Source organism: Patella vulgata, chromosome 5 (assembly GCF_932274485.2).
Source record: "Patella vulgata chromosome 5, xgPatVulg1.2, whole genome shotgun sequence".
In the NCBI taxonomy this organism is placed as follows: Eukaryota; Metazoa; Mollusca; class Gastropoda; family Patellidae; genus Patella; species Patella vulgata.
Window position 1 is genome coordinate 27,983,626 of NC_065883.2, and position 26,323 is coordinate 28,009,948.

Sequence of the window (26,323 nt, forward strand, 5' to 3'; positions counted from 1 at the left end):
GAGGTTGTCCTTAATACAGACTTGGAGATCAATGTCGATCAACAAAGATTGAAGAAGGCGCGACGGGGATATTCGACGTGGACACACTCTTTTCTAGTTAATTCAAACACGGTTATTCCGTCACTTGTTGATTTAATACACGACAAATAAAACTCAGCTCACCGATGCCTCCACCTCGTCAGAGACCAAACACGAATCACGTATCTTGAATGTTTCACGTGGCGTAGGGAACAAACACAGGGGCAAAACTAAAAAATTTCGTTGGACAAACATCGGGGTGTCATTCCAATTCTTCCATCTCTCAACCTCAGTATCCAAAAAGACTCGGGACCAAGAAGCGGTGAATTAAATTTGAGGAGAACAAGATATTATATGTTTTGATACCGATACCTTGGTGCCATAAAGAGAAAATTGTCATAAAATCGGGAAGGAAATTCGTTAATTTGTGCTTCGCTCTATTTACAAATCCCAGGAGAATAATTTTTTAGAAACAATATTATTTTATTTTTGAATTCTGGCAAACTAACGACGGAAAAGTGCAGATGATGAACGAGAGTGACAGAATTAATCACATTAAGAACTAAATCCAGGATAGAGAAAAATTTTACAGTCGTTCAAGAATTGCTTTTTAATTGTTTTGTTACCGAGTGTGGCATCACTTTACGGACTATAGAGGAAGCTCATTTCTTTATCTCATACTCCGGAAGTTCGAAAACAGTTTTTATATATATAGACATATTTCGTGGAGGCAGTAGCCACCCTTATAAAAGGGTAAGTTTTAACTTGTTTTTTTTTTAATTTACAAAATGGTAAAAATAAAACATACATGAAAGTGATCTATAATCTTGCAAAAATAGGTATACTGTTAAAAGTTAACATATTTTGTCTGAAATTGCTTTTTGATCTAATCAGCATCTTTGTTAAAGTTTTTAACCTGTTACGTTAACTTTCTTAATTGCATCTAAGGATTCGTTTGCAAAATTGATAATAAGCCTTTACATAATTATAGCACAGATATGTTCCTATATGAATATTAAGCTTTTTTTAAATGCATGAACTGAAAGCATTTTAACCCAGTTGGGATCAATGTTCTCGTTTTGTCGGATCATTAATCAATCGATCATATCCTTGTAAATAGTAGTTTCGATTAAAATCGGGGTTACTTTCCTCACTTTTCAGGCTATAAAATGTACTTTGAACCCCGTTGAATAATTTTGTGATTCCTTTTTTGTTTCAATAACTGTGATTGGTTTTGAAATGGTGAAATTTAAAAATCTTATTTGGTGATTCATTATCTTTTGACATATAGCGCCTTCCATAAATCGTAGGTGCTGCTTAGTTTGAGATTATGACATCTTGGCTGTTAGAACGACGGAATTATCTGAAGCGTTGTAGTTAACTTTATAATGGCATTAATGAACATTGCGTCTACTGTTGAAAATATAAAAAAAAATGAAAATTGTCCACGGAAGGATCGTGCTTCAGAAATAAATTCCATTTCTCGACCCCTATACCGTGTTAAGACCTTTAAATTTTAAGAGCTACTGCGTACCTAATCTCTAAATCTCCTTAAGATACCAGATCTAACTCTCAAGACATGACGGTTATCACGTAATAACATGCCTAATAACACACTAAAGACAAGTGAATGACAAGATCACGCGTTACACAATAAACAGTTGTCTGGCTATTTTGGGAAAGGACAAGTGCGACTTCCATGAAAGCAAAATTATGAATTTCTACTGCATGGACTCAAATAAAATAAAATGGAGTATTGGTACTTGTATTGCTACAAGACACAATCTGGAACTTCGATCCTATTTTAAATGAACCTTCGTATAGCCATTTATGACATTTGAGCCACCTGCCTGTCCAGAATAGAACATAATTCTATGGGACGTTAAACCCCAATGCATTTGCATTCTATGTATCCGGTGAACAAACTTGCAATATGAATACAAATGATAATGGCGTAATTATTAGGAGATTCGTAAAGCAAGACGCAGAAATCATATGTGTAAATAAATCTAGTTTGATTTATAGGTTGAATGCAGCTATATTCTTGTTCGTGTAACGCATTAAACTACTGGGCTTTTGACCGAGCTCGGCAATCACACTGTCTGAGATACTAGGCGCTAAGTTCTTCATTTTTGTGAAAGAAGATGTTGCAGCAAACGGTGAAGAAAGCCTTAAACGTTAGTTTAAAATTGAAACATAATCGAAACCCATATTTTCATGAAATTCCGCCCAGTTGGTTTTGTCATGATTTCCCTAGAAATGAAATGACATGAAATGGAGTTTAACGTCCTACTGTTCTGCTTCTAACCTGGACTAATGAAGGCGGGCATACGCCATACAGTGTGCTATGAGGGACATTTTGCCCGGACAGCGGCACTACGGCCTACTCTTATATCGAATTCCAACTGCCAAGGGATCTTTTCCGTGCATGCCAATGTGTACACGGAACCTCGGTTTTTCGTCCCATCCGAACGACTAGACAGCTTTCCTTGTCAGTCCCTCCGTCCTGCATCACTGACAAGGGAGAACCACGCCGGAAAATCTGGATGAACTTTCTCGGCCAATGCAGGGATCGAACACACGACCCCCAGGCTAGCGAGCTAGCGTCTTACCCACTTAGCCACGATATCCCCTGATTTCCCTAGAATTTAGAGCAGGCATGATTCATATAATCGACTAAAATAATAACACAAAGATTAAAGCATCAAATCGTCCGCGGAGTCACGTAAGGGCAAATCCCTGATGACCAAGCGATTGTCATGCAAGATATGTCCACATTTTACAAGATATTGAAGGAGAACTGGGAAAATCGATAGGGCTTGCCCTCTTATTGCCCCAATGCTTCACATCAAATTTTTAGAAACAAAATCAGTTTAAAACTGTAGCCTCTATCGAGTTCTGAGCAGAAGGTTGCAGAGAGAGGGAGAGAAATGGGGTTTAACGTCCACTCGACACAAGCTAGGTCATTTCGGGACTAACACATGTGTTCAATTTTGTTTCAGTAATTCGCTTGTGCGTAGGGGTCTTTGGCAGTGCGAGGAAACCGGAAGACCCGGGGAAAAGCCACGAGGTTGGACAAGCGACCCTACTCCTTGCCACGTACAACCGGGTATCGAAACCCTGCCAGTTGACTCAATGACAGACCTTATGATACAGCGCGCACGTGCTAACCATTCGGCCATCCAACCCCCCAGAAGGTTGCAGAACTCTGGATAACAATAGGATTCTTCCTCTCATGAACTCAATGCTTACACCAAATTTGAAAAACATCTGTTGCATCTATCGTATCGATCACGGAATCCTAATTATCGATATGTTAGGTCTCTCATGACCACAATGTTTCAAATATAATTTTTGGAGAAAAAAAATCTTTCAAAAACTGTAGCCTCTGTCGCTTTCAGAATGCTTTCGGAAAACCCATTCGAGATCTTTGGAATATAAACTATAATTTAATTTTCATCATAATCGGATAAAAATTGTGACCTGCAGAGTGTCCCCAAACAAAGTAGCGACGACATAATACGTCCCCATGAAAATGTGGGTGTATAAAAGTTACACATGGATCAAATGAAATAATCTAATCACATCTGATCACTCCCAGTTCGAATAAATGTTCATTGTAGCGCGTTCACAGGGTTAAAGACTCTATTTGTTATCACGAATACGCGCTGGTTCATCCTTATAATAAATACATGTACAATAAATAATACAAATTTCGACAAAAGTGAAACAACTATGTAAATATTCGCATAAATGTGTTAATTTCCGACAAGCAGTAATCGATGTTCGGCAGGTCTTAACAGCCTACTTATAATTTAAAGAAAACCAAGCCAGCAACGTATATTAATGATTATTTACAGCGTTACTGACCTTGCCCGTAAACGAGAGACATGATTTGACGTTTACAGTTTTCTTTTACGTAAAATGGTTAATAACGCTGTAAATAATCGTTCATGTGCGTTGAATTTCGATTGCGTGCAATCTTATAACATTTGAACATTCACAAATTTCGTAATAAAAAGAAAAATAAATAAATAAAACAAATCATATATGGTATTCCTTTATTACGCATTTATAGAGTTTTGGAGATAGGGCCTATAGTTCGACGCGTGAATTTGCGACAGGGCTCGCCCTTGGGATGAAACGTGTATAATGATTAAATGAGGATCGTCAATAACTGTTCTCATCAACAAGTTTTAGCAACACAGGGTACAATTTTATGGATACACAATTACTGAGTTTGCTACTAAGCGACGTTTCGACGTGGATACTCTTTATCAAGCAAATGATACAGGTGTTAAGTTTTAATTGTATTTGATTGTTATTTTTGTTGCATATTCTATATATATTTGCCTACTATTCACATACCTGTAACATTTGCTTGATAAAGATGAGAGTATCCTCGTCGAAACGTCGCTTTGTATCAAACTCAGTAATTGTGTATCCATAAAATTGTACCTTGTGTTAATATGTTCAATTACTAAATGCCAATCAAAGAAGCTTTTAGCAAGTTTAGACAGATTCATCGACAATGTTTCTCTCTATTGTTTTTCCATGAAAACGTAAACAGACCTAGGAAAACTGGACATGGATGACGACGCTGTACGACAATATTAATACTGTATGCGTATATAAAAACATAGATTTTGTCTGAACTCGAAAAATAGTAAATAGAGGTGAAATTTTCATTTTTAGTGAGTTTACCACTTTCGATTTGCACTATTCATTGCTCAGAATGGGTTGCTGCCGTTTATTGTCGACGAGGAGTCTGGCAGACGAGATGAAAACCCTAAGTCCACCCGGACACCCGTTGCTGTGTACGTAAACGAGCTCTTGGCAGTTGATATTTGATGAGGAGTAGGCTGAGGCGGAAACTCCGATAATCGGACATATTTCCCGCTTAGCACACTGCGTGGCATATGCCCGTCTAGATAATCCCGGTCGGTGACAATTCTCTTATTTTTTCTTATTCCCATTGTTTTATCAATATTTTCGCACGTTTTGCTCCAATCCATTTTTTCAAACGCGACTGTTTACCTGTTTCACTGCAGGTGAGATAAATAAATCGTTTAATCAACAATGCGTTCATCTCTTCCCCACCTTTTTAAAATCCTTGCTAGGATTTTCTCTGTTTTAGAAGATTTGCATCTTTTGTTGAGACTGGATTTAAAGTCATTCACATCTAAAACCTTAAACCCACAAACCCGAGAACACAAGTCACAAGACAAAGACAATGTTTAAATACCGACCGATTTGGCGTGAGATTTTTATAAGAAAACATGGTTTTCAAATTACGGAAGAATACGAAAAAATAACAAATTTATGGAAAACAAAGAAGTAAACAGAATATTTATTCAAAATGTTCCGAAATGAATAGATGAATGCAGGGAACAAATCGAAACAAACGACAAGAAGGTTTATAACTGTTCGTTACCAATCCCCGTAACTAAACAGTGTTACGCAGCGTACACTTTTCGAGCACAAGTTGAATTGTTGTAAGCAATTCTTCAGGACCGAACTGATCCGTCAACTCCAGCCAGTCCCATAATTCTTCATCTTCAGACAGCTAAAAATTGTCTGCGCAAATGTCACGGGGTTTTCTTGCAGCCAATAACAATCAATGATTCCTATTCACACGTAACATCCGGAAATTGTACACGTGTATAATCCGTTAACTGTGCAGTTGTCCTTCAACTTTTACCACTATTAAGAGAACGTTTTTTATTGTTATGTGCTGTAACAGCCAGAAGCGAAAAATGCAGCTATCATTACAAAATAATTTGTAACCCATTTGTATACCTAATATAACAGAAAAGACTTTAAATTTCTCACTTTCGGATTTAAAATTTCTTAAAACTGAAGCTACCACTACCTCGGTTTTGCTATAGACCACCTGCGCAAACGATCGATAACCAAGGAATGAAATGAAAGTACAAAAGGTTTTTAAGGATGAAATCCCCGCATATTCGTAGTTTAAATAAATACAGACGATATAAAACAATATTCAAGAACAAAATTCTAAAAGAAGATTTCAATGTGAGATATGTGCAACCATTCTATGTATTTATGGTGCTTGCGTGAAGTTATGAGATTAAAAAGCATCAAATATATAATTCGGAATACTAAAAACAATTGTGACGGTTGGAACTACATAGTTATAATGTCCTCGAGTTGAATTCCTTCGAACAAACCCGACTAAAGACCACCCAGAAAATGTGTTTGGAATCCAACAAAAGTCAAACGCTTAAGTGTAAAAGGGGCGTCGTACAAAAGTGTAGACGATGTCCCGGGTTGATCCCGGTGTTGGCATTCCAATAGTACATGTGTACTATTAATCTCACTTTAACCATTTCTAGACCTGATTTACAAAATACATATTCTAGTACCAGTTAAGTAAACAGCACAGGAAATATCCCCATTCACCTTTTTGAGGGTAAGACTAGCGGCAGTAAATACATTCACAAGATTTGTGCATGTACCCATTTCTCCCGGACAGATCCTGCTGTTACACGCAGCAAAATGCCGGTTTAAGCACACGTTCTTCGTAACGATTAGATAACAGATCAAGAATTCGGCTTAGTTAAACACCGTGAAAAATACCTTAAGTCGCTTCCACATGTTTTTATTTCTTGCTATCTGATATCGAAAAGTTCAAAGGATTTTAGCGGTCTATACATTACAGGAAAACAATAGACCTTTGTTTTTTTGTTAAAATTTCACATATCCATATGGTATCGGTAGACCGCCTTTGAAATACATGTGTTGTCGAACCGTGCTAAGAAAGAAGATGTTTGAAATGATTTCTTCAGAGTTAGCATGTCGGGGTTGGATTGACGTCTACAGAAGCATTTAAGTGACAATTCATAGCAGAATCGATGTGCATCCAATAAAGATATACACATAAATACATTACAATACCATTAGGCTAGTAGCTTTTGCCTTTAAATAAAAAAAGACGTTTGTACTGCTCACCAGTTAAAGACTAACGAGAATTTGCTGAACTGAGAATTTAATTAAGTTAATTAATGTCTAATGTTTACTTTAGATAACATTTCAGGCCCAAAGAAAGACCATCAATAGGCAGATTTAGCTCTTGCATAATGTATGTTTAAGTTAAGAATTTACTCAGTTTTCAATCACTGTTTATGAGAAATATCTTTGATCCAGAAACAAAAAAACTGTGCACATACTTTCTTAGTGATGTATTTGATACGTTTAAACAAGAAAAGTGTTATAAAGGGCTATACTTTACTTAAAATAAGACGAACAATTTCGAGTAAATTCTTAAGTCTGAGAGTGTTGTGTGAACTCGGGGACTGATGCCCAACGCCACACACACCCTCTCTCTCTCTCTCCCTCTCTCTCTCTCTCACACAAAGGTGACATATACGCTACCACGTGCACCTCAATAGTCAGTAGATACAGTTAATTGGGCGTTTTTATGTTATAAATTACAAAAAACTAATGGTGCCAATGGTATATGAAATGCTTCTAAACTTGGGGATGGATGAGCTGATATGTCTTGTAACTTCTAAATCAAACAGTTCGTTTCAACCCATGGAATTTTCTTTATTTATATTAGAACTATAATGTGTATTTGTAAGAACTATAAAGATTTAATGTAATCTGGTTGAATCTCAATATTTATCACCAAACGAAAGTAAACGTTAAATGGCCGCTATATTTATAATAGAACTATAATGTGTATTTGGAAGAACTATAACGGTTTAATGTAATCTTTTTGAATCTAAATATTTATCATCAAAACGAAAGTAAACATTAAATGACCTCTTACTTGGGTTAATTACATAAATGTGACCATGAGTTAGCCTTGGTATTATTTTCCTGAGGTGCCATACACGTCATATGCCATTGTTTCTTCATCTTGATGTTAGCTTTTGGTTTGATCATTGTCTTTGGTCAATAAAAATATTTTCTTATCATACAAATACTCCGTGTTATATGGTTTGTTCGACATATTTTATGGTCAGGGCTTGACCAACCAGTTCTTTTTTGAAAGATGTTACTTTTTGTTAGTAAGATAACAACACGCATTTGCTTTGCGATGACAAAATATTAAGTTGAACAAAAAGTTTTGATGATTTGGAATAATAACCTTTTCCAAATTTAGTAAAATCTTGCATTTTATAACTTGATAAGAAAGTTATACGAATATTTAAATATCTTGATTTTCCCCAAGGATCAACATTAGGTGCGTTGTTATTCATAAATTATGTAAATGATATTGACATATTAAAACATGTACAGAATGGATAACGGGTTTTCAGCTCGAAGAATGTTTTAGAAACTAAACATGGATAGTAAGTATTATGATATACAATGTCCTGTGAAATATTTTTATATATTACGTTCAGTTTATTTCGTATTTTTCAGGTAATGGAGTTGAGGCTATTTTATTTCTGCCTCTTCCTGTTAATTTTATCAGTCCAATCCGGTACCATAACTAAACAACTACAATTGGACAATGATACCATAGGTAATTTTTTTACATTAAATCTATTTCAACGTTCACCACAGAGTACGGATACATATCATTTATTGTCCAAATTGAGAACATCATTCTGTCGTCGTTAAAATACAATAAAATCATCTAAAGCAATCATGGCGCGAGAACACAACATTGTTTTCTGCAAAGCCAAATAAAAAATGATCATTATTAATACGCATAATACACATAGTCTTATTTATGATTAGACATATTTAAAAAAGTGTCATGGGTCAGTATCAGAGTTATTACTCAAATTTTGAGTTTTTCAAATTCTCGATAAAACTCATGGACTATGTATCAGGAACCGTTGGACAGATTCAGGTGAGTAACTACTTTTATTTGAAGTGTGGTCATGAAACGTTGAACGTTAGAAATTGTATAAATTTCTAATTTAGAATTTAAATTAGGCATACTACTAATAGGTCGATAGGAACCTTGCGGTTATAAGAGATACATTAGCTTGTAGGGATTGTGGTTGTGGTGTTTTTCCACCTCCCATCTATTGCATTTCAATTTCTATGTTATAAATTATGAAATGCTAATGGCGCTATTGGTAATCTGCTGCTAAACTTTGGGATGGATGGGCTGATGTGTCTTGTAAATATCTGACGCTATCTGTAACTGAAAGGTACCGCGCCGACGCTAGATATATATGTAATGTAACGTGTCTAAGCTTATATGTGACGTAACGACGCTAACTGTAATTAGAGGGTAAGCATAATAATAATGTTGTGTGTTGTCTAGATGTTGCGCGAGGAATGAGTTATTATTAGAAAGGAAGGAACTGTATATTTTCGATGTGGTAATATCTTGTCTGGTGCTCTGTTCCAAATCATTGAAGCGTAATTTCTAAAATAAATGTCCGTATTCCAAGCGGAACCACGATGGATCGATATCCTTGGCATACTAACCCAGAGGAACAAAAGCCGGGGCCCAGTATATACAATAAGGAGCGCGTTCAAGGACACCTGATAATTTTAAATCGACGCCGTTGTCCGGCACAATTGTCTTCTAAGCCCGTCTTCATTATAGACTGGGAACCCAGGGGGTGGGGGTGGGGTGTCAGCCTAGCTGAAAAGTGTACCAATTTTCACCTATATGGTATCAATGCATGCATATCTGGTATCATCAGAATGTAAGTCTGCCAAGTATCTGGCTGGGATTCTGGGCATGAGTTATTGGGCTAGATTAGCTCAAAAGTGTACCATATGAAAATGGTATAGCAGTATACCTTACATCTTTAAGTATTACAAAAACACTCCGACAGACATATCTAGTGGTGGGGTACCCTCGGTAGATTTATGTAATTGCCAGACCACAGCTAGCTAGATTAGCTTAAATATGTACCACTGCCAGGCAGTTTGTGCGGTGGGTTACCCCTAACAGACATACCCAATATGCCACGCCCGCAATATGGCTAGATTAGCGGAAGTACGTATCGCTTAAAACTGCTTGTTTATATAAAAGTTTGTGCGGTGGTGTACCCCTGACAGACACGCTCAAAATGTCCCCAAACTAGGGTAGATTAGCTGAAGTGTGTACCACCTAAAACTGCTTGGAAATTGTTCAGCACCCCAGGGATCACACGATACCCCCCCCCCCCCCACGTCCCAATAATTAGGCTTTTTCAGCTAGGTCAGCCTTATTGAGAAATTAGGGGTATTACATATTTTGAGGAGTATGAAATGTCAATTAAACATTATGTAATCGTGTGAAGAATAATTAATCGGTCGTGTTTTATTAGTCATCAGTATCGGTTGCCCAAGCACTGCAGTATGGCTGGCTAAGACTATCTACCTAGTCCGACATCAGGTCGACAAACCTGAAAATAAGGCCCACCTAATGTTTTTGATGGATTATATATCTTCACTATGTGTAGATTCAGAATCTGGATGATGCCACTCTGGCATCCTTGGGGAAGTTAAAATATGCAAGATGGCCGCCCTGAGGCATTTTCTTGTTATTTAGAGGGGTAAAATATGTGATAGATTCTCCCGGACCTCGGTTTTAGGATGGTTTCTATAAGAATTCGACCCACCGAATCCAATAACCTTGGGTATTCCTCCTGAATGTGTCGGTTTTAATTCCGAATTTTACCCCACTAAATTAAAGTAAATAACAAGAAATATCTCATGTCGGCCATCTTGAATATTTAAATTTTCTCAATGGTGCCAGGGTGGTATTTTGGGCGTGTCTGTCAGGGGTACACCACCGCATAAACTGTTTTGTAGTAGTCATTCATGATTCCCGTTGTGCTGCTGAACAACTTCCAAGCAGTTTAAGGTCGTACAGACTTCAGCTAATGTAGCCTAGTTGCGGGGCGGAGCATTTTGGACCCTTCTGTCAGGGGTACTCCACCGCACAATCTATCTGGCAGTGGTAATTCATGATCCTTGTATTGGTGCTGGACAACTTCAACGCAATTTTATGCGGTACAGACTATTCTAGCCTCGTTGGGGGGGGGGGGGGCGTAGTATTTTGGTCGGGGTAAGTCTCCACACAAACTGTTTGGCAGTGATCATGCTTGATTCCGAGCAGTTTTAGATTTCGGCAAATCTAGCCTAGCTGTGGCCTGGCAATATTGCATAACTCTGCCAGGGGTACCCCACCACTAGAAATGTCTGTGTCTGAGTGTTTTTGTACCATGCTGTACCATTTCGTGTGATACACTTTCGAGCTAATCTAGCTCGAGAATTCGTGCCCAGAATCCCAGCCCTCACAGCCACAACCACTGCCAGATACCGACATACTTACATTCTGATGATACCAGACATGCATGCATTGATACCATATAGGTGGAAATTGGTACGCTTTTCAGCTAACTTGCCCCCCTCCCCCCTTCCCCCTTCTCCAGGCCCCTGTCTATTAGCTCGATTTGCACAGAAAAGTAAGACGTATGGCAAGAGCAAAGAGTAACATCTCTCCAAACAATCTGAATGTTTTGTAATTACGGATGTTTTCTTTGTCAATGTTTATCTTATTGCAATATCTCTATGCCATACCGATTCCTCGAATGTTTGTTATGTCTGTTTTATTATCCTGCATTGACATACAAGGTAAGAGATTCAGTTCGATTATTGCTGACACTAACTATGAACACATATCCTGTATGACAAATGTGTTATCAGGTATTATTATTTGACCTAATATAGCTTACCATTCATTGTTCAATGGATATCAGTACAAAGAAAATAAAAATAGGAGAAACGATTTAGTCATGTCCTAGGCTGGGAGTATGAAACGCGCCTATCGCTAGATGTTATCGGAGAATAAATGCTGCGAAGTTAAAGGCCCTAGCAGAGTTACTTCAGAGTAGCTAACTTATAGGCGTTAGATTATACTTTATGAACATTTAAATAATCAATGACCCTATGTACATTTTTTATTGTTCGACAAATGATCCGACATTGGTTACACCAGAAAAGTGTGAATACATGTTTTTGACAGGTTTAAATCTTTGACATCAAATATAAACATGGGAACATTGATTAACAATGTTTAGTCAACTGTCAATAAAAGTTGACATCCCCCTCGTGTTTGAGTATTCACGTTAAAATTTAGCTATAATGGCCGAAAATCAATTTCACCAGTAAAGAAGTCTGCTTAAAGAATTTTTAGGTTTTTGACAGAATTTATCTGACGGACAACATATTTTACGTCGATTAATTGATCTCTCCTTTCCTGGCTGTTTTTCATGATTAGGCATGTGAATGTGTAGCCTATCTGTCTTTAAATCTGACAAACAGCCCAAGCTCTCCCTTCCCCTCGCTGCTTCTTTATCTGTACCCCAATTACACTGACTAAATACCCTTGCTTAATATTAAAGCTTAAGATCTGCGTAAGGAAAAAAAAGACTTATTTCTGTAGAACATTTCTAATGATTTATATTAGTTCATGTCTGATGATAACACTATTTTATGTACTTTTGTTCCAGAACCAAGTTATAAACGCGTGTGCTATTATACCAACTGGTCACAGTATAGAAAACAACCTTCCAGATTTTTACCCTTTAACATTGACCCTTTCCTGTGTACACATTTAATCTTCTCATTCTCCAAGATAGATTACAATGGACATTTAGCTCCTTATGAATGGAACGATATACAATATCCACGTAAGTTCTCTGAAGAGTTACTTTATTTATTGCTTCGTTGTATTGAAGATCCAGAAAATGTTCATGTTGTAGAACAAAACAAACATACACCTATTCATTACAAATACTGTTCCTAATAATACTACCGGGGGAATCCAGAGCGACTCCTTCAGTGAGCTTGTCTTATGGTACTGGGGATAAAGCACGCATTTTACCCAGGTCTGAGATTGCAAACCTATCGGTAGTAATAGTGGGGAGGTTATAGATGAATAAAAGAATAATATATTTATGAGCCTGATTGAAATTAGTCTGCCTTGCTGTTAATAATGTAATTATTAATGAAACTTTCTAATTTCAGATTTGTACCGACAATTCAACGGTTTAAAGAAGAAGAATCCCGTACTTAGAACTTTACTAGCTGTTGGTGGTTGGACTCACGGATCTAAACCTTTCACGGATATGGTGAAAACAGACGAAGGCCGACAGTCGTTTATAGATCATTCCGTCCAATATCTCAGAACTCATAATTTTGACGGCTTAGACCTAGATTGGGAATACCCAGCAAATAGAGGAAGTCCCGTGGAGGACAAGCAGAGATTTTCACTGCTAGTAAAAGTAAGTAAAATAACCATAGGTGACCAGAAACAATTTGATTCATATACATCTAATATCCATCATGTATCCGTTATGCTCCACTTACTGGCTGCTGGTATCCATTTTAACACCCAGTAGTATGGATAATGGGACTGTGCAGATGTTTTATCATTCGCTAAAATTATTTTTTTCAGCTACAACTTCCACCTGCCATTATATTGATGCATAACACACCCCGCTTTGATTTTCAGGAACTTAGACAAGCTTTTGATCAAGAATCAGAACGTACTGGTAAAGAGAGATTACTGTTGACAGCCGCTGTTGGAGGTGGTGAGAAAATTGTGGAATCAGCCTACGAAGTACCAACGATATCCAAGTAAGTCATCACTTTGCAGTAAATACCCTGGTTTTCTTAATATTACTAATTTGTTAGATCTTTACTCTTATTGTTTCTTTTTGTTGCAGATATTTGGATTTCATAAATTTGATGAGTTATGATTTAAATGGTGGTTGGAGTAAAATTATTGGTACTAATGCTGGTCTTTATCCGTCAAGTAACATAGATGGTAAACCCAAACCTTCGGACAGTGTGGTAAGTATTGGAATAATACGCGACGTAAGGTACCTTTCACGTTGTTAAATAGCAACTAACGTGTAGTGGGCAGGGAACAGGGTATGATTACTGTTAATATAAAACCAGTTATCAGTTGAGGTACCCATGGTGGTCCTCAGGTTATCGTCTAGCATTCACAAACTATGCCATCATTTACGGAGTTAATATCCTAACATAATGTATTCTGCTTTTATTTCACTATGTTTGTTTTATCGAAACTTTACAAACCAAGGAAGAAGTTACAAAAGATCAAAACAGAATAACTGTTTCAGGCCTGACAATGAATGTATAATATATAGAGCGATACTTACTTGTAAAATATGATTGTAAAGTAGTTTCAACTTGCTTAGTACATATAAGGATTAATGCGTTTATATTGCAGGATGGTGTCGTACAACTCTGGTTAGATTTAGGAGCAGATCCGTCTAAGTTGGTGATGGGGATTCCCCTATATGGTAGATCATTTACCCTCTGTGATGGCGAAAAAATAAACGTTGGTGATAAAAATTGCGGTGTGGGCAAACCGGCGCCTTATACCAGAGAAAAGGGATTCATGGCTTATTACGAGGTAAGATTTGGTGTTAGTGTAGACATCTATTTATCTGGTACACCAGCTTGGAAATGACTTCTTTTTTCTCTTCGAATATTGCACATAGACTTTATTCCTAGATTAATGGGTCGTTCATGTGAAGGTGACACAAGTAAGGTTTTGCGCGAGACAATTTCTGTGACGTATGATAATTTATATGGACTATGGTTATTGGCGCTTAAATAGTCATAGACAGCCAACGACAATCTACCAGTTCCTCATTGCAATGGTCATGTCTGTTATTCTTGCAGTGCCCTTGATTAGATTGTTCAACTGTTTTTCTGTGAGCTGACCAGAGAGAATGCCACGTGATTATTATTACTAAGAAAACATTTAAAGGCTAAATGTACAATAGGAGTAACCATATATTTTTCCAATATTACAGAACAATACTTACTCATAGCTCACTTTCTCCCTTATTCATCGTGATTATATAAGTATTAGTATATATTTCTAAAATCTTGGGCTTTTGTGTTAATAGGTTAAAGAGAAACTTAAGCAAGGCTGGACTAGGAAATGGCTGGATGACCAACAAGTACCCATAGCCTATAACATCCAGGAGAAACAGTGGGTTGGCTATGATGACGTAGAGAGTGTTATAATTAAGGTATTATGACGTATTTGTTTTCTAAATACATGGTCACGAATTGTTATATAAGTATTTGCAAATTTGCAAAAGTGGTTATAGTTATTACGAAACAATGTAATTCTTAATCAAATAGATTTTGCACTTACTTAGGATTAGAAATACTATTTTTATATTTTCCATAACAAATTCGTGTATGCTTTTTGAAAATCATTGTTCATATATCAACCTATAAACGAGTTTTTTTGTGTTTTAAGACCGAATACATTAAAAAGAAGCAGTTGGCTGGTGCTATGGTTTGGGCTGTTGATTTAGATGATTTCGCTGCTCTACAGGGTGAAGTGTACCCATTATGTCGAGCCATAAGGTCAACCCTTGAAGGCAACGTCCGATTTCCGGATTTCAATCCACCCCCTAAGCCCAAAACGGTGAGCATATAATATCTACATTGATATCAAAACGATTAAATGTAATTTGTTATATTCGGATAATTACGTAACAGCTAGTGTCCAAACGTATAAAGTATCACACATAACATTGAATATAAATGCAACTACGTATATTTGTTTGATTGAAATTTATGGCTGTAATAATTATTTTCGTGCTTATTTGTACAATTGTCCCCCTTTTTCTTTTAGCATAAACCAACGCAGCGCCGAAGACTGCGAAAAAATAAAATTGTTTCCGCGAAAAGTAAACCATACAAACCAAAAGACAAGAAAAAAGATAAGGAAATAACCTCATCAACATTTAAAGAAAATAAAGTTGGTGACGGAATTGTAACCCATCCATCCATTCTTGTCCACACCGTTCATGATACAGATAATGTTCTGGACACGACCCCTTCCAGACCAGATATAAGTACAAACGCTCCTAAATTTACGGCAATTACTCATATTCGTGTATCGTCGACCTCTATGTCAACAACCACGAAACCGTCAGAGAGCACCGGTACAGACAAAACCAAAACAGCACCATCTTCTTGGAGAACAACCGCAACTAGAAAATATACAACACCCAAGATGACTAGCAAATATACAACATCCAAGTCAACTACTAAAACCACAACCGTTACAACTACTCCATCACAGAAAGTAGCAGTGCCAAAATCAAGGACAACCCAACGAATAACAGCAGCCCCCAGATACACCGTCAGTCCCACCAGACGATATTTATGGCAGACAATGAAAACAGACCCATCAATCAAGATCACAAAAGATGCTGTGGCCAAGTACAGATCAACCAGCACAACGCCATCAACCCAAGAGGCATCAACAAGAGCGACCATAACTAATCCCTCGCCAAAAGATGACCAGGCTGAATCAAGTTTAGTATCATCACCTAGAATAAAAACCACGTTATTGGCATCTTCATCAATCGTCACAGACAAAACCACGCTGCCGTTTGGATCATCTAGTATTGCTGATGCAACACCAAGGATCAGTAAGGCCACTCAAGCACCCGTTCTTACCACAACAAACAAGAATCGTGGCATCGTACCAAACCCTTCAACAACCCAGAAGCGCTTTAAGAATGTTTTCAAATCATACAAAAAGAAACTATTATTCCCATCACGAGAACCGAAAAAGATGAAATCCGAAATTCTATTTCCATTTATTCATAAACCAAACATCAAATGGACTCTGAAAAGGGAATCAACAATTGTTTCGACTACCCCACGAACACGAACAACATATACAGATTCACATATACCGCAAATGCACATGTCCACTCGAAAGAGACCATCATCTAGAAATACCACGGTCAGTGCTAAGAACCCATCCATAAAAACAACAACACCAGGAACAATTACAACCAAGAATGCTGCACCATCAAAATTTAATACAAACATGAAAAAAGAAAGTCGTTCTCCTTTCTCTAAGAAAGATTATCAAGCTAGGCAGCAACCTGACAAATACAAACTGAATAAAACTGAACAAGCAATAAAGGTTTCTAGCAAATCTGTAATGAAAACCGTCGGACCAGAATTTGATTCTAGAAAGATTCTAACGCCACTTGAAACAACTAAAGTAACGACGATATCTAGCACCAAACTTAAGAAGTGGGTGACACCTAGCAAACATTTAAAAACCTCTACAGTTAAACCGGATGAAGGCAATGTTCGGTCTCAATTAATACCCTCCAAAGATTCACCAACTTCTTCAATTGAAATGAATTCCTCGACACCAACATTACAAATAATGACACAAACAAGAACCCCGATGACGAATAACTTTGCTGTGGGTATTTTCCAAGACATGCAGGCCAAATACAAGAAAAGCAAGAAGTACTGGACAACGAAACGGCAAAAGAGTGATACAACGACACCCAAATATGATGCAACGATTCCGCGTAGAACAACTGGCAGTAGAATGGGCTACATTACCCTAAGGCGACATAAAACAATGGGAAACCGACCAAAGATCACAAAAAGACCTGCCAAAATTACTACCAAATCAACGGCTTCTACGAGTCGGGTAACAGTGGCGACACTGAAATCCTCTGGTACTACAATCGGAAATACCACGCGATCTTGGTCCCCACCAACTACGTATTCTAGTAGACCAACGACAACCGTTACCATCCCAATAGAAGTACTTGCAAGGAATCTCAATTCAAGAAACAAAACTACACAAGAAATGAAAACCAAGAATTCAACCTCTGTTCCCCCAAAAATCACTGTCGTAACTCCCAGTTTTCAAGCAGTCAGCTGGACACCTATGGTAACAACCCCAATCGGTACTTCATCTACTTCGAATATTCCCGGATTTCACATTAACGTACTTGATCATAAAGTTGGAGTAACGTCTCTGAAAGGAAACAGTTTGAAAGATATGAACTTAGGATTTATTGCTAATGATGTAAAGGACAAAAAAGGAACTACGAAAGACTACAAACCGTTTACCAATCCATTAAATAAATTTGCATATACTGAAATTGGACATCCTGTAGAAAAGGATCCTAGATTTGGTTTACTGAAGATACCAAGGTTAAGCAAAAAAGTACTCACACAATCGCCACCAATGATTTATCGATTGATGACTGTAAAGGAAAAGGGCACACAGACGCCAATGACAGAGGGTGATATCATCATTAGAAAGGGCAATGAAAAGATTTACCAATACGTATTCCACACCACCAAATCACCTATAACCATGCCATGGGACCTGCCGAAGAGGAGGAACAACGAAAAGAAATTGCAGAAATTACGTTTGAAATTAAAAAGCCGATTTTCAAGACCTCCACATTCTCAATATACAAGACCTTCACAATTTTTCAAGCCACCAAAAATACAAAATAAGTGGAAAATAATAAAATCATTAGCATCTACGCAGAATTTCAAACCATCGACGATGATACCTACGAAGACGAAGATACCATTGGAGACAGCTTTATATAAAATAGATGACCAATTTAAATCAAGTAAAATTAATAATATAAGATTAAGAACTGATGTAAATTATGAAGTAGAAGCACCTCAAGTGATAGCCAGACAAAACACAAATACACTACTACGAGAAAGAGGTATGACTTAATCAAATTGCCTTGATATTGGATGCACAGATCTGATGGTCCTATTTTGACTTGGAAACGAGCAGTGCGATTGACATGCAAAATCTTCCCTTTGATTAACGCTGATTTTTGTCAAGTTTAAACGGTCTATCGATGAATGTGTGAATGTCATAACTGCTCTCACTAGAAACCCATGAATGACAGATTCATTTCATTTGTTTGATCTTGTAAGACCTAGATAAAGTAACCGAAACTAATCTAACTTTGATCAGATTGATCCGAAGTGCAAGAAAGGCCTTTTAAACGTGTATTTCCAAATTGGACTAAGAGTACAGTTATTGCACAGATATCTCTGGTTAAGACAACATTCGATACTTGGGTATAAATTGTATTATAATATCTCAATATTTTTTCGTTTATTTAAGATTCTCTGTGAACTTTCACTGAGGGAAACAAATTGGTTAAGACTTTCTGAAACGTCCATTCTTGACAGTCTGCCATGCCGTTACATTTTGTATAGACCATCTGAATGTGCATCTAATATTATGGGGATCTCGCTATATCGATATATTTACTATTTTCATGACCACCATAGGTTTTTCCTCAAATTTATTATATTAAGAATTGACATTGCTCTAAAAAAATTACCATGATTTTAATCTACGCTAATCATAATATGTCTCTTATTTCAGCAGTAACCAAAGTAAATTGCCATATTGGTTTAAAAATTACGAAGTAGATATTTTATAATTCTGTCCTTGCGATCCCAACGCAGAAATATATCAAACCTTAGTACCCTATTAAATGTTCATGACAATAAACAAAGGGGGTACAATATAACTATCTGGCCTTTTCTTCCAAATAGATATTTAATCAGAGAAATTATTTTGCCGATTAATTCTTTTCCATCTATTTTGAATTTAGGATTCCAGAGAATCGTGTATTACTTTAGAGTTGTTTTTTTTATTAATTTTCTATATCTGATTGAATTATCAATTATTTTATTTCAGAGCCAAAGGTTGTTATTAACTTTTCCCGGCTTTCGAAGAAAGTGGGGGACTATTAAAATGAGTTCGTACGTCGGTCTGTCAACAACTCTGAAAGTTCACGAAAGTGATTAAACTTGGTGTATAGTTTCATTAAATCAATAAGCCCTAGCTTGACTAAGTTAGACATTTATCGATTTCTTAGGGTAAGCACAATAAAAAGATAAATGTGCAAGTAATTAATAATGGGCATCTAATTATTTTGGGATTAAGTCTATATATATTTTACTTTTATAGCTGAGTGGATTATTAATTATGAAATCATAGGATTATTAATTATTATGTCCCTGAGCTGAGATGATTATTAATTATTGTATTTAACACCAGATAGAATTATCAATTATTTATTTGTAGAGATGAGAGAAATAATTATTGTTTATTTCAGAGTCAAGGAATGGAATATAATTTTTAATCATTTATATTTTACAGCTGAGAGGATTATTTACTATTGACATTTCAGCCTTGAGATGACTGATATTTTTTTTTATACTTACAGCCTAGAGTATTATTTAATATTTATATTTTAGCAATGTGATGACGACTGATATTTTTTTATTTTTGCAGCTGAGAGGATTATTTATATTCAGCCTTGAGATGACTGATATTTGTTATTTATATTTCTTGAGAATTTACTATTTATATTTTTGGATTATTTACATTATTTATATTCCATCACTTGAAATGATTCCACAATTTAAAATTTGTTTCCCCCCCCCCCACCAAATAAATTATGTATATAATAACCGCATTATGCTAGACGCAATCAAAGCATTTTATTGGAAATCATTCTAAAAAAAACCAAAAAACAATGAACTACATTTTATTTATATCACATTGTTTATACTTCGTTAACTAAATTGTTTTATTCCAGATTTGTAAAACAACATTAACCAAGTTTTTATTTATTACAGCAAGAAAACCCCGTCATGAATATTTACCTTCAAAACTAATTTGGGGTTTTGCTTATTTGAGTAATAGATGCATAATAGTATAGTGTTTTTTCGGGGGCCTTTGATTTTTGATGACGTTTTTTTTAATTTGGAGATATTTATGGATAAGCATCTCCCATTAAAAAGTGTGAGGACTTTGGTTTCAGTTGCGCTACTGGGTAAAAACTAAGAGGAAAGGCAAAACCTTAATACAAGTTTGTTCTAGATATTTATTTATTTTTTTAGATTTTATTTTTTGAGTGTGCTTTATTTTTTCTTTTGATCTTATTATTATTCTATTTTCTACAATAACTTAAAAGTGTGTGAAAAACTCGTGCATGAAATAAAAGCTGGACGGAATGATCCATCATACTTATTTTTGGTCATGTTAGAAGTTTTTCTGGGAAAATTAATCCTAGGTCTGGAATATGTTTTCTGAGTTTGAAGTAGTTTTCTTGGCTAAGTTGATGTTTAGATTTCAAGAGCACTTGGTATCTTTGTGAATTACTTTAAAAAAAACGACACTTAATTTGCATGTTTAAAGCACGTGCAATACTTACCTGTGTGATACTTAATTCTAATTCAAATAACATTAAGGATAGATGGAGGAAGGGTAACATATTGAAAAAAAGATGGCCATATGTTTTTAACGAGCATCGCATAATAAAAAAGCAAAGTTATTATTGAGATGCCGAGGCGACATTAATGAATTATTAGCGCCAGAATATAAAAAAGTAACAATAAACAGATTGATTATCGCCCGGAATCGCACAAGGCTTGTGCCAGTTTGATTACCTTCATCTATCGTTAAAATGAACTAATTTTGAAGTTGTAGAATTACACATTGAAGGGATATTTTACTGAATAAAACCAAACCAATAATAGGCTTATACCAACAAGAATTTCAGTGCAATGAGATTCAAGTGGTTCTTAAACAATCATTTTCAAAAAATAATCACATTGTTTCCATGCATAAAATGTCCCTTCGAAGGTTCTTAAATTTACAACTTCAGTCAACCAATGCATGATAATTGTGATTGAATCGTGAAAGTCAATAATGTTCATTATCAAAACAAAACAAAATATGTGCTTAAAACGGGCTGGTCATAAGGTGAGTTCCAGTACTGCCAAAAAACAATGAACTCAATGTTTCAATATAGGTATACTTAGAGGGCTTGAGCTGTTTGATGGTACCCTTTCCCTTTCCATGTCTTTTTGGGTATTCCATAGATATCTGCTTCGATATTGCCCCTTAATGGAATTCTGCTTGGGGTATAGTAATAAAGGTAACTGTTGAAAAGAGTCACTGGCTTGGTCAAAATTTTACTACTCACTTTTATTAAAGATGCATAATGTAAAATTTAGATACATACCTGACCGTTCTTGCTATAATATTTAAAGACTGAATAATAAATAATGAATATATTGAAAATTTCAGTCAAATTACTTTATTATGAGCGAAGTTATGAATGTTTGAAGTTATGACAAGATTTAGCCTAAATAGTCTTGATTGTCAAGTACCATTGTCTGGGTTGTCCATTTTAACGTTAACCGATTATGGTCTAATGCATTCAATATCTCAACCACCGGATGACTAGAGAGGGGATTATGAGCTCGTCACATAAATACATGTCTAAATAATAATTTATATAACATTTGAAAACTGAAAACTGACCCACAATAAGCAGATTTAGTTCTTACATTATGCATCTTTAAAAGATATTATTTTTATTTTGACCAAGTAAATGATAAATACCCAAGGTTCCCCTCCTGATCACATTGATAAGCTCGTTTATGTAACGCTACGAAGGGAAGGACCTTTTTGATTTTAATGAAACATAAAAGTGTGAATTTGGTAAGTTCTGGTGTGTCAATTTAATTATTTGGATTTATCTGCCACTGAGACATAGTCAAACGCCGACAGGGTATGTTTACAACAAAACTTTGAACTCCCAGATACCGATCGTGCACTTCTCTGCCAATATCTTATTTTTGATGGCTTGATCCAGCTATAATGAATTCCGATTGATTACTAAACATTTTTTAAAAATAATCAGCCGTAGATAATCTCGCGTCGTGAATTTTACCAAACTTAATGTCGATGTTGGCTTGTTTATATCTTCGTAAACACTGAACTAAATTGAACCCTTTTTTAGACTGCCTCAGTGGTTAAAATTTAAGCAATCGGATCAAACCTTCTACTTCTAAATTGTCAATACAAAATCATACACCAATGATTATTTCTATTCAATATGGTCCGATATAGCCATTGCTTTAGAAACAATGATAACATTTTAGGAGTTAGGGACAACACCATTATTGGTCGAGTGTTGTGATCCCCGGGTACAAATCAAACACCAGATTTTATAACCAAATCCATACTTCAGTTTTATACAAAGTAATCCTTCCCGTTTCAATTGCATGTTGTACAACAAATTCTCACTTCGTCTATTTTTATACCAAATTAACATCCATATCGATTTAGATATGGTAGAAAAAAAAATAAAGAATCAAATCTAATGTTTAAAAATGAAATTGTCCTTAACAATAATATCATTTTTTTTTATCGAATTTTACGTGGAAAATGACAAATATTTTGTCGAGAACATGAGAATTTGTTAAAAATAATTGGAAACATTTATAGTAAATATATAGTGAGGCTCTGTAAACATCTACGTTTGCGTCAACGTCTGTGAAAACGGAGAAGGAGGGGCTGTGGAATTGTAACAAGATCGTGATGGGTTTGCAGCATGCGATTCGGAATGAACAGCGAATGGTAGATATGGCGGCTGAATACAGGTAGTATTTTGAACTAAAGAGGTTATAGGTCAAATATATAGAACACCTGGAGAGAAAATAGTCCGTTCTCGTGTTTATTCTATTTATTTAAAAATTTAGTTTACGGGGATTGTGCATTTAAGAGGAATGTAGCATTTTCCATTTACTACTAAAGTATTAAGAAACATTCGGATTATGTGGAACCGATATCCTCTTAAATGAGCAAATCTGTACTAAATTTTTTTTTAAAAAATGTTGAGGGCAGACTATGATTAAACTCTCTACTCATCAGGTTGTAAGCTAAATTACTAGGCATGGTTGTGGCTTTGGTTAAGGACCGCTTCTACATTGTAGCAGGAACAGGGTAAGTTTTATAGTGTGCCGTGGTGGTGATGGGTTGATGTCGTTTTTCGATTTTTCCTTTTTTTTAAATCAGTTTTTGTTTTTGAGCGAGGTTTGTGAGTTAACCTCTTTCCGGTTTAGTTTAGATTTTTTGCACCAATATATCGGTGGATAATATATATTCTATATATTTTTTATTCTTTTAATTTTTTTTTTGTTTTGTTTTATGAAGTATATTTGTTGAAGGTAGGTTCGTGTGTGTTCACTTTTAACTTCCAAATAGGTCTATAAAAATAATTTTCGCTGGTTTTATCTATAAAAAGTTTGAATTCGTTAACATTTTAGTTATTTGGGTTTAGTTACAATCCTTTGTTGAATCCCCAAAAAGGATCGATGGTTTGCACTTGTCCATTTATTTATTTTTTTTTTTTATCCTTTTTTTTATCACCAAACTGGTTTTGATTTTGGGTGGAATTTTAAAAAAATCGTGTTTATCTTTCACTCCTTTGATTTGTCGCACAGCTGATGTTCGGTATTTGTTTAGGAACTAACACGTGTATCTTTGTTACATTTCAGATTTCCAGTGTCCAACTGTATTTGGTATATTTGCTGATGATGATGATTGTCACCGATTCTATCAGTGTGTTTGGTTTGTTTCCTTCCATCATACATGTGGTCATGGTACGGTATGGAATGATAACTTGAAAATATGTGATTGGCCTGGAGCAAACTCCTGTTCAACGTAGACAAGAATTGATGTTTATTATTATAATCTATTACGTCATAAACAGCAAATAACAGGTGCTCACAGATGTGATAACAATGAAACTTTATGTCCTGGACAAACGTCTGTAAATATGACGTAATAACACACAACACAATTACTACAGTCATCTCCCCTTTCCGCATATACCGGAACTTCACAAGGTGATATAAATAAGGAAGTCCCCGTGTAAGTTTCAATCAAGAACCAATGCTGGATAAAAAAAAAATCAAGGGTGACTGAGGATAATGAATTTAAACAAAAAACATTGTACGGGAAAACGGTGTATATATAGATTATCTCGTTTTAGTATTATTATTTATAATGTTTTATACTCTTTTATATTCGCTGTTCATTTGTACAAATATTGGATTAGTATAGCTTAGTACAAAAGCCAGAAATAGTTGACAAAAACTAAGATTTTAAAAAAAGGGAATACACCCCTTTTCATAGTTATTTGTTTATAGCATAATCTCTTTTTTTTAAATTTCAAGACTGTGAAAAGGGTGTAAAACCTAGCTGTCATTTTGGGTCTTATTTAAAAAGAAACCATACCCCTCCCCCCCCCCCCTCCTACCGAAACTTATGGTCTCGTACTTTCACACTTATTGATTGCTGTCACCTCTGTGTGTTGGTCCGCTCTTATGGCTTTTCGTAATTCTTGTAAACACTAAGCACAGCAGTGTTTTTCGAACTTGTAGGTTTTGTTTGGCTAGTCCTACGGTATAATTAAGATTCGTGCAATTTGTTTGTGGAGGGTTTATTGCCTCTGTTATTTAAAAGCTTTAATCACCTTACAGGTCAGAGTTCTTAAAATTTGTTTTCAAACTTGCTGGAACCGTTTGGCTAGTCAGGATGACCCCTATCTAAATTCAGTGTCGCTCGACATACCAAAACCTTGTCCCCGCAGTCGAGTAAACGCTTAATAAGTCAGCGAATTTATTTTTAAGAGTTTTCCAGTGAATATGGAGAGACTCTAGGGAAGAGCAAAGTAATGGATCAATTTTCGCAGAGTAATTGCCCCTGTCACCGAATCTTATAAATAGTCTTAACATCAATTCTTCTGAAATTGATTGATTGCTCATTTGAATCAGGCAATGACATTCTTGTTTCCGTTAACAAAGCTGCTGGTGGGTGTAAATTATACGCTTCTGTCATATCGATATTTAGACAATTTTCGCCATTCCCACATGATTACACAACTAGATCATGTTAGTTACTTGATATGTAACTGAAACTGTTTATGCTTTACAGACTTTTGAAATATTTTAATAACCCCCCCCCCCCCACCCAAATAGACCTAATAATGCCAGACCTACTAATCTGTAAACATCTCTAGCTTTTGTAGTAGACTTTAATAGCCCAGGCCCTATGATCATGATATATCTTCTCTCAATTGCATTTTACTCATTTTTTAATTTGAAAAAAAATCACCACTTTTTGTTTTCATATATTTTAAAATTTATATTATCGATTGGAAATTTAAGGATATATGAAACTGATATTTACTCCAAATGCTCAGGAAGAGCAGGTATATATTATTGTGTTCACAGATTCACCTTTTGAAGTAATTATGTACAGCTAATGATCAATGGTTAATGTAACCAATTTTGCGCGTAATTTCAAACATTAATTTTATTAAATTATAAAGCAATAGAACAATTTGTCAATTGTCAAAACTTTAATTCATGCATGTAATTATGGGGTGTTGTGGTTTTGCACCAACTGATGTATTTTATCATGTTTGTAAATATTGTATATTCAAACATTTTGTATTCAACCATGTATTATCCCTACAATCTGTTAATAAACGGGAATTAAAATTTATTAAGTGTTTTCTTTGATGGAATTTAGAAATGATTTGGTACATTATGTCAGATTCAGCTGAGCCCACTATAGATCCTGATTGGAATCTATTATGTCCATGTCTGTGGCATGGCAATGCAGATG

General features: G+C 35.7%; 1 protein-coding gene across 2 annotated transcripts; it reads left to right on the top strand.

The window, feature by feature from the left end:
* The first annotated feature begins 288 nt into the window (after positions 1 to 288).
* Positions 289 to 26,200, top strand: LOC126821399 (uncharacterized). 2 transcript variants are annotated; one of them, XM_050549811.2, is made up of 11 exons: positions 290 to 771; positions 8,413 to 8,515; positions 12,462 to 12,641; positions 12,979 to 13,235; positions 13,466 to 13,590; positions 13,680 to 13,806; positions 14,210 to 14,395; positions 14,898 to 15,023; positions 15,260 to 15,430; positions 15,641 to 18,527; positions 24,187 to 26,200. In XM_050549811.2, the coding sequence occupies exons 2-11, from the start codon at positions 8,416 to 8,418 to the stop codon at positions 24,354 to 24,356; spliced, it is 4,329 nt and encodes a 1,442-aa protein (XP_050405768.1). In that variant the 5' UTR covers positions 290 to 771; positions 8,413 to 8,415; the 3' UTR covers positions 24,357 to 26,200. The 2 variants fall into 2 exon arrangements, with proteins under 2 accessions (XP_055957167.1, XP_050405768.1); XM_056101192.1 differs by lacking the exon at positions 24,187 to 26,200 and having other exon boundaries at positions 289 to 771; positions 15,641 to 23,509.
* Positions 26,201 to 26,323: the final 123 nt, after the last annotated feature.

Excerpts from the sequence above, each read along its gene's own strand:
- LOC126821399 (XM_050549811.2), top strand. The coding sequence starts at position 8,416 with ATGGAGTTGAGGCTATTTTATTTCTGCCTCTTCCTGTTAATTTTATCA. Across the intron at positions 13,236-13,465 it reads GATTTTCACTGCTAGTAAAA|GAACTTAGACAAGCTTTTGA; the intron begins GTAAGTAAAATA and ends TTTGATTTTCAG. Across the intron at positions 18,528-24,186 it reads TACACTACTACGAGAAAGAG|ATTTCCAGTGTCCAACTGTA; the intron begins GTATGACTTAAT and ends GTTACATTTCAG.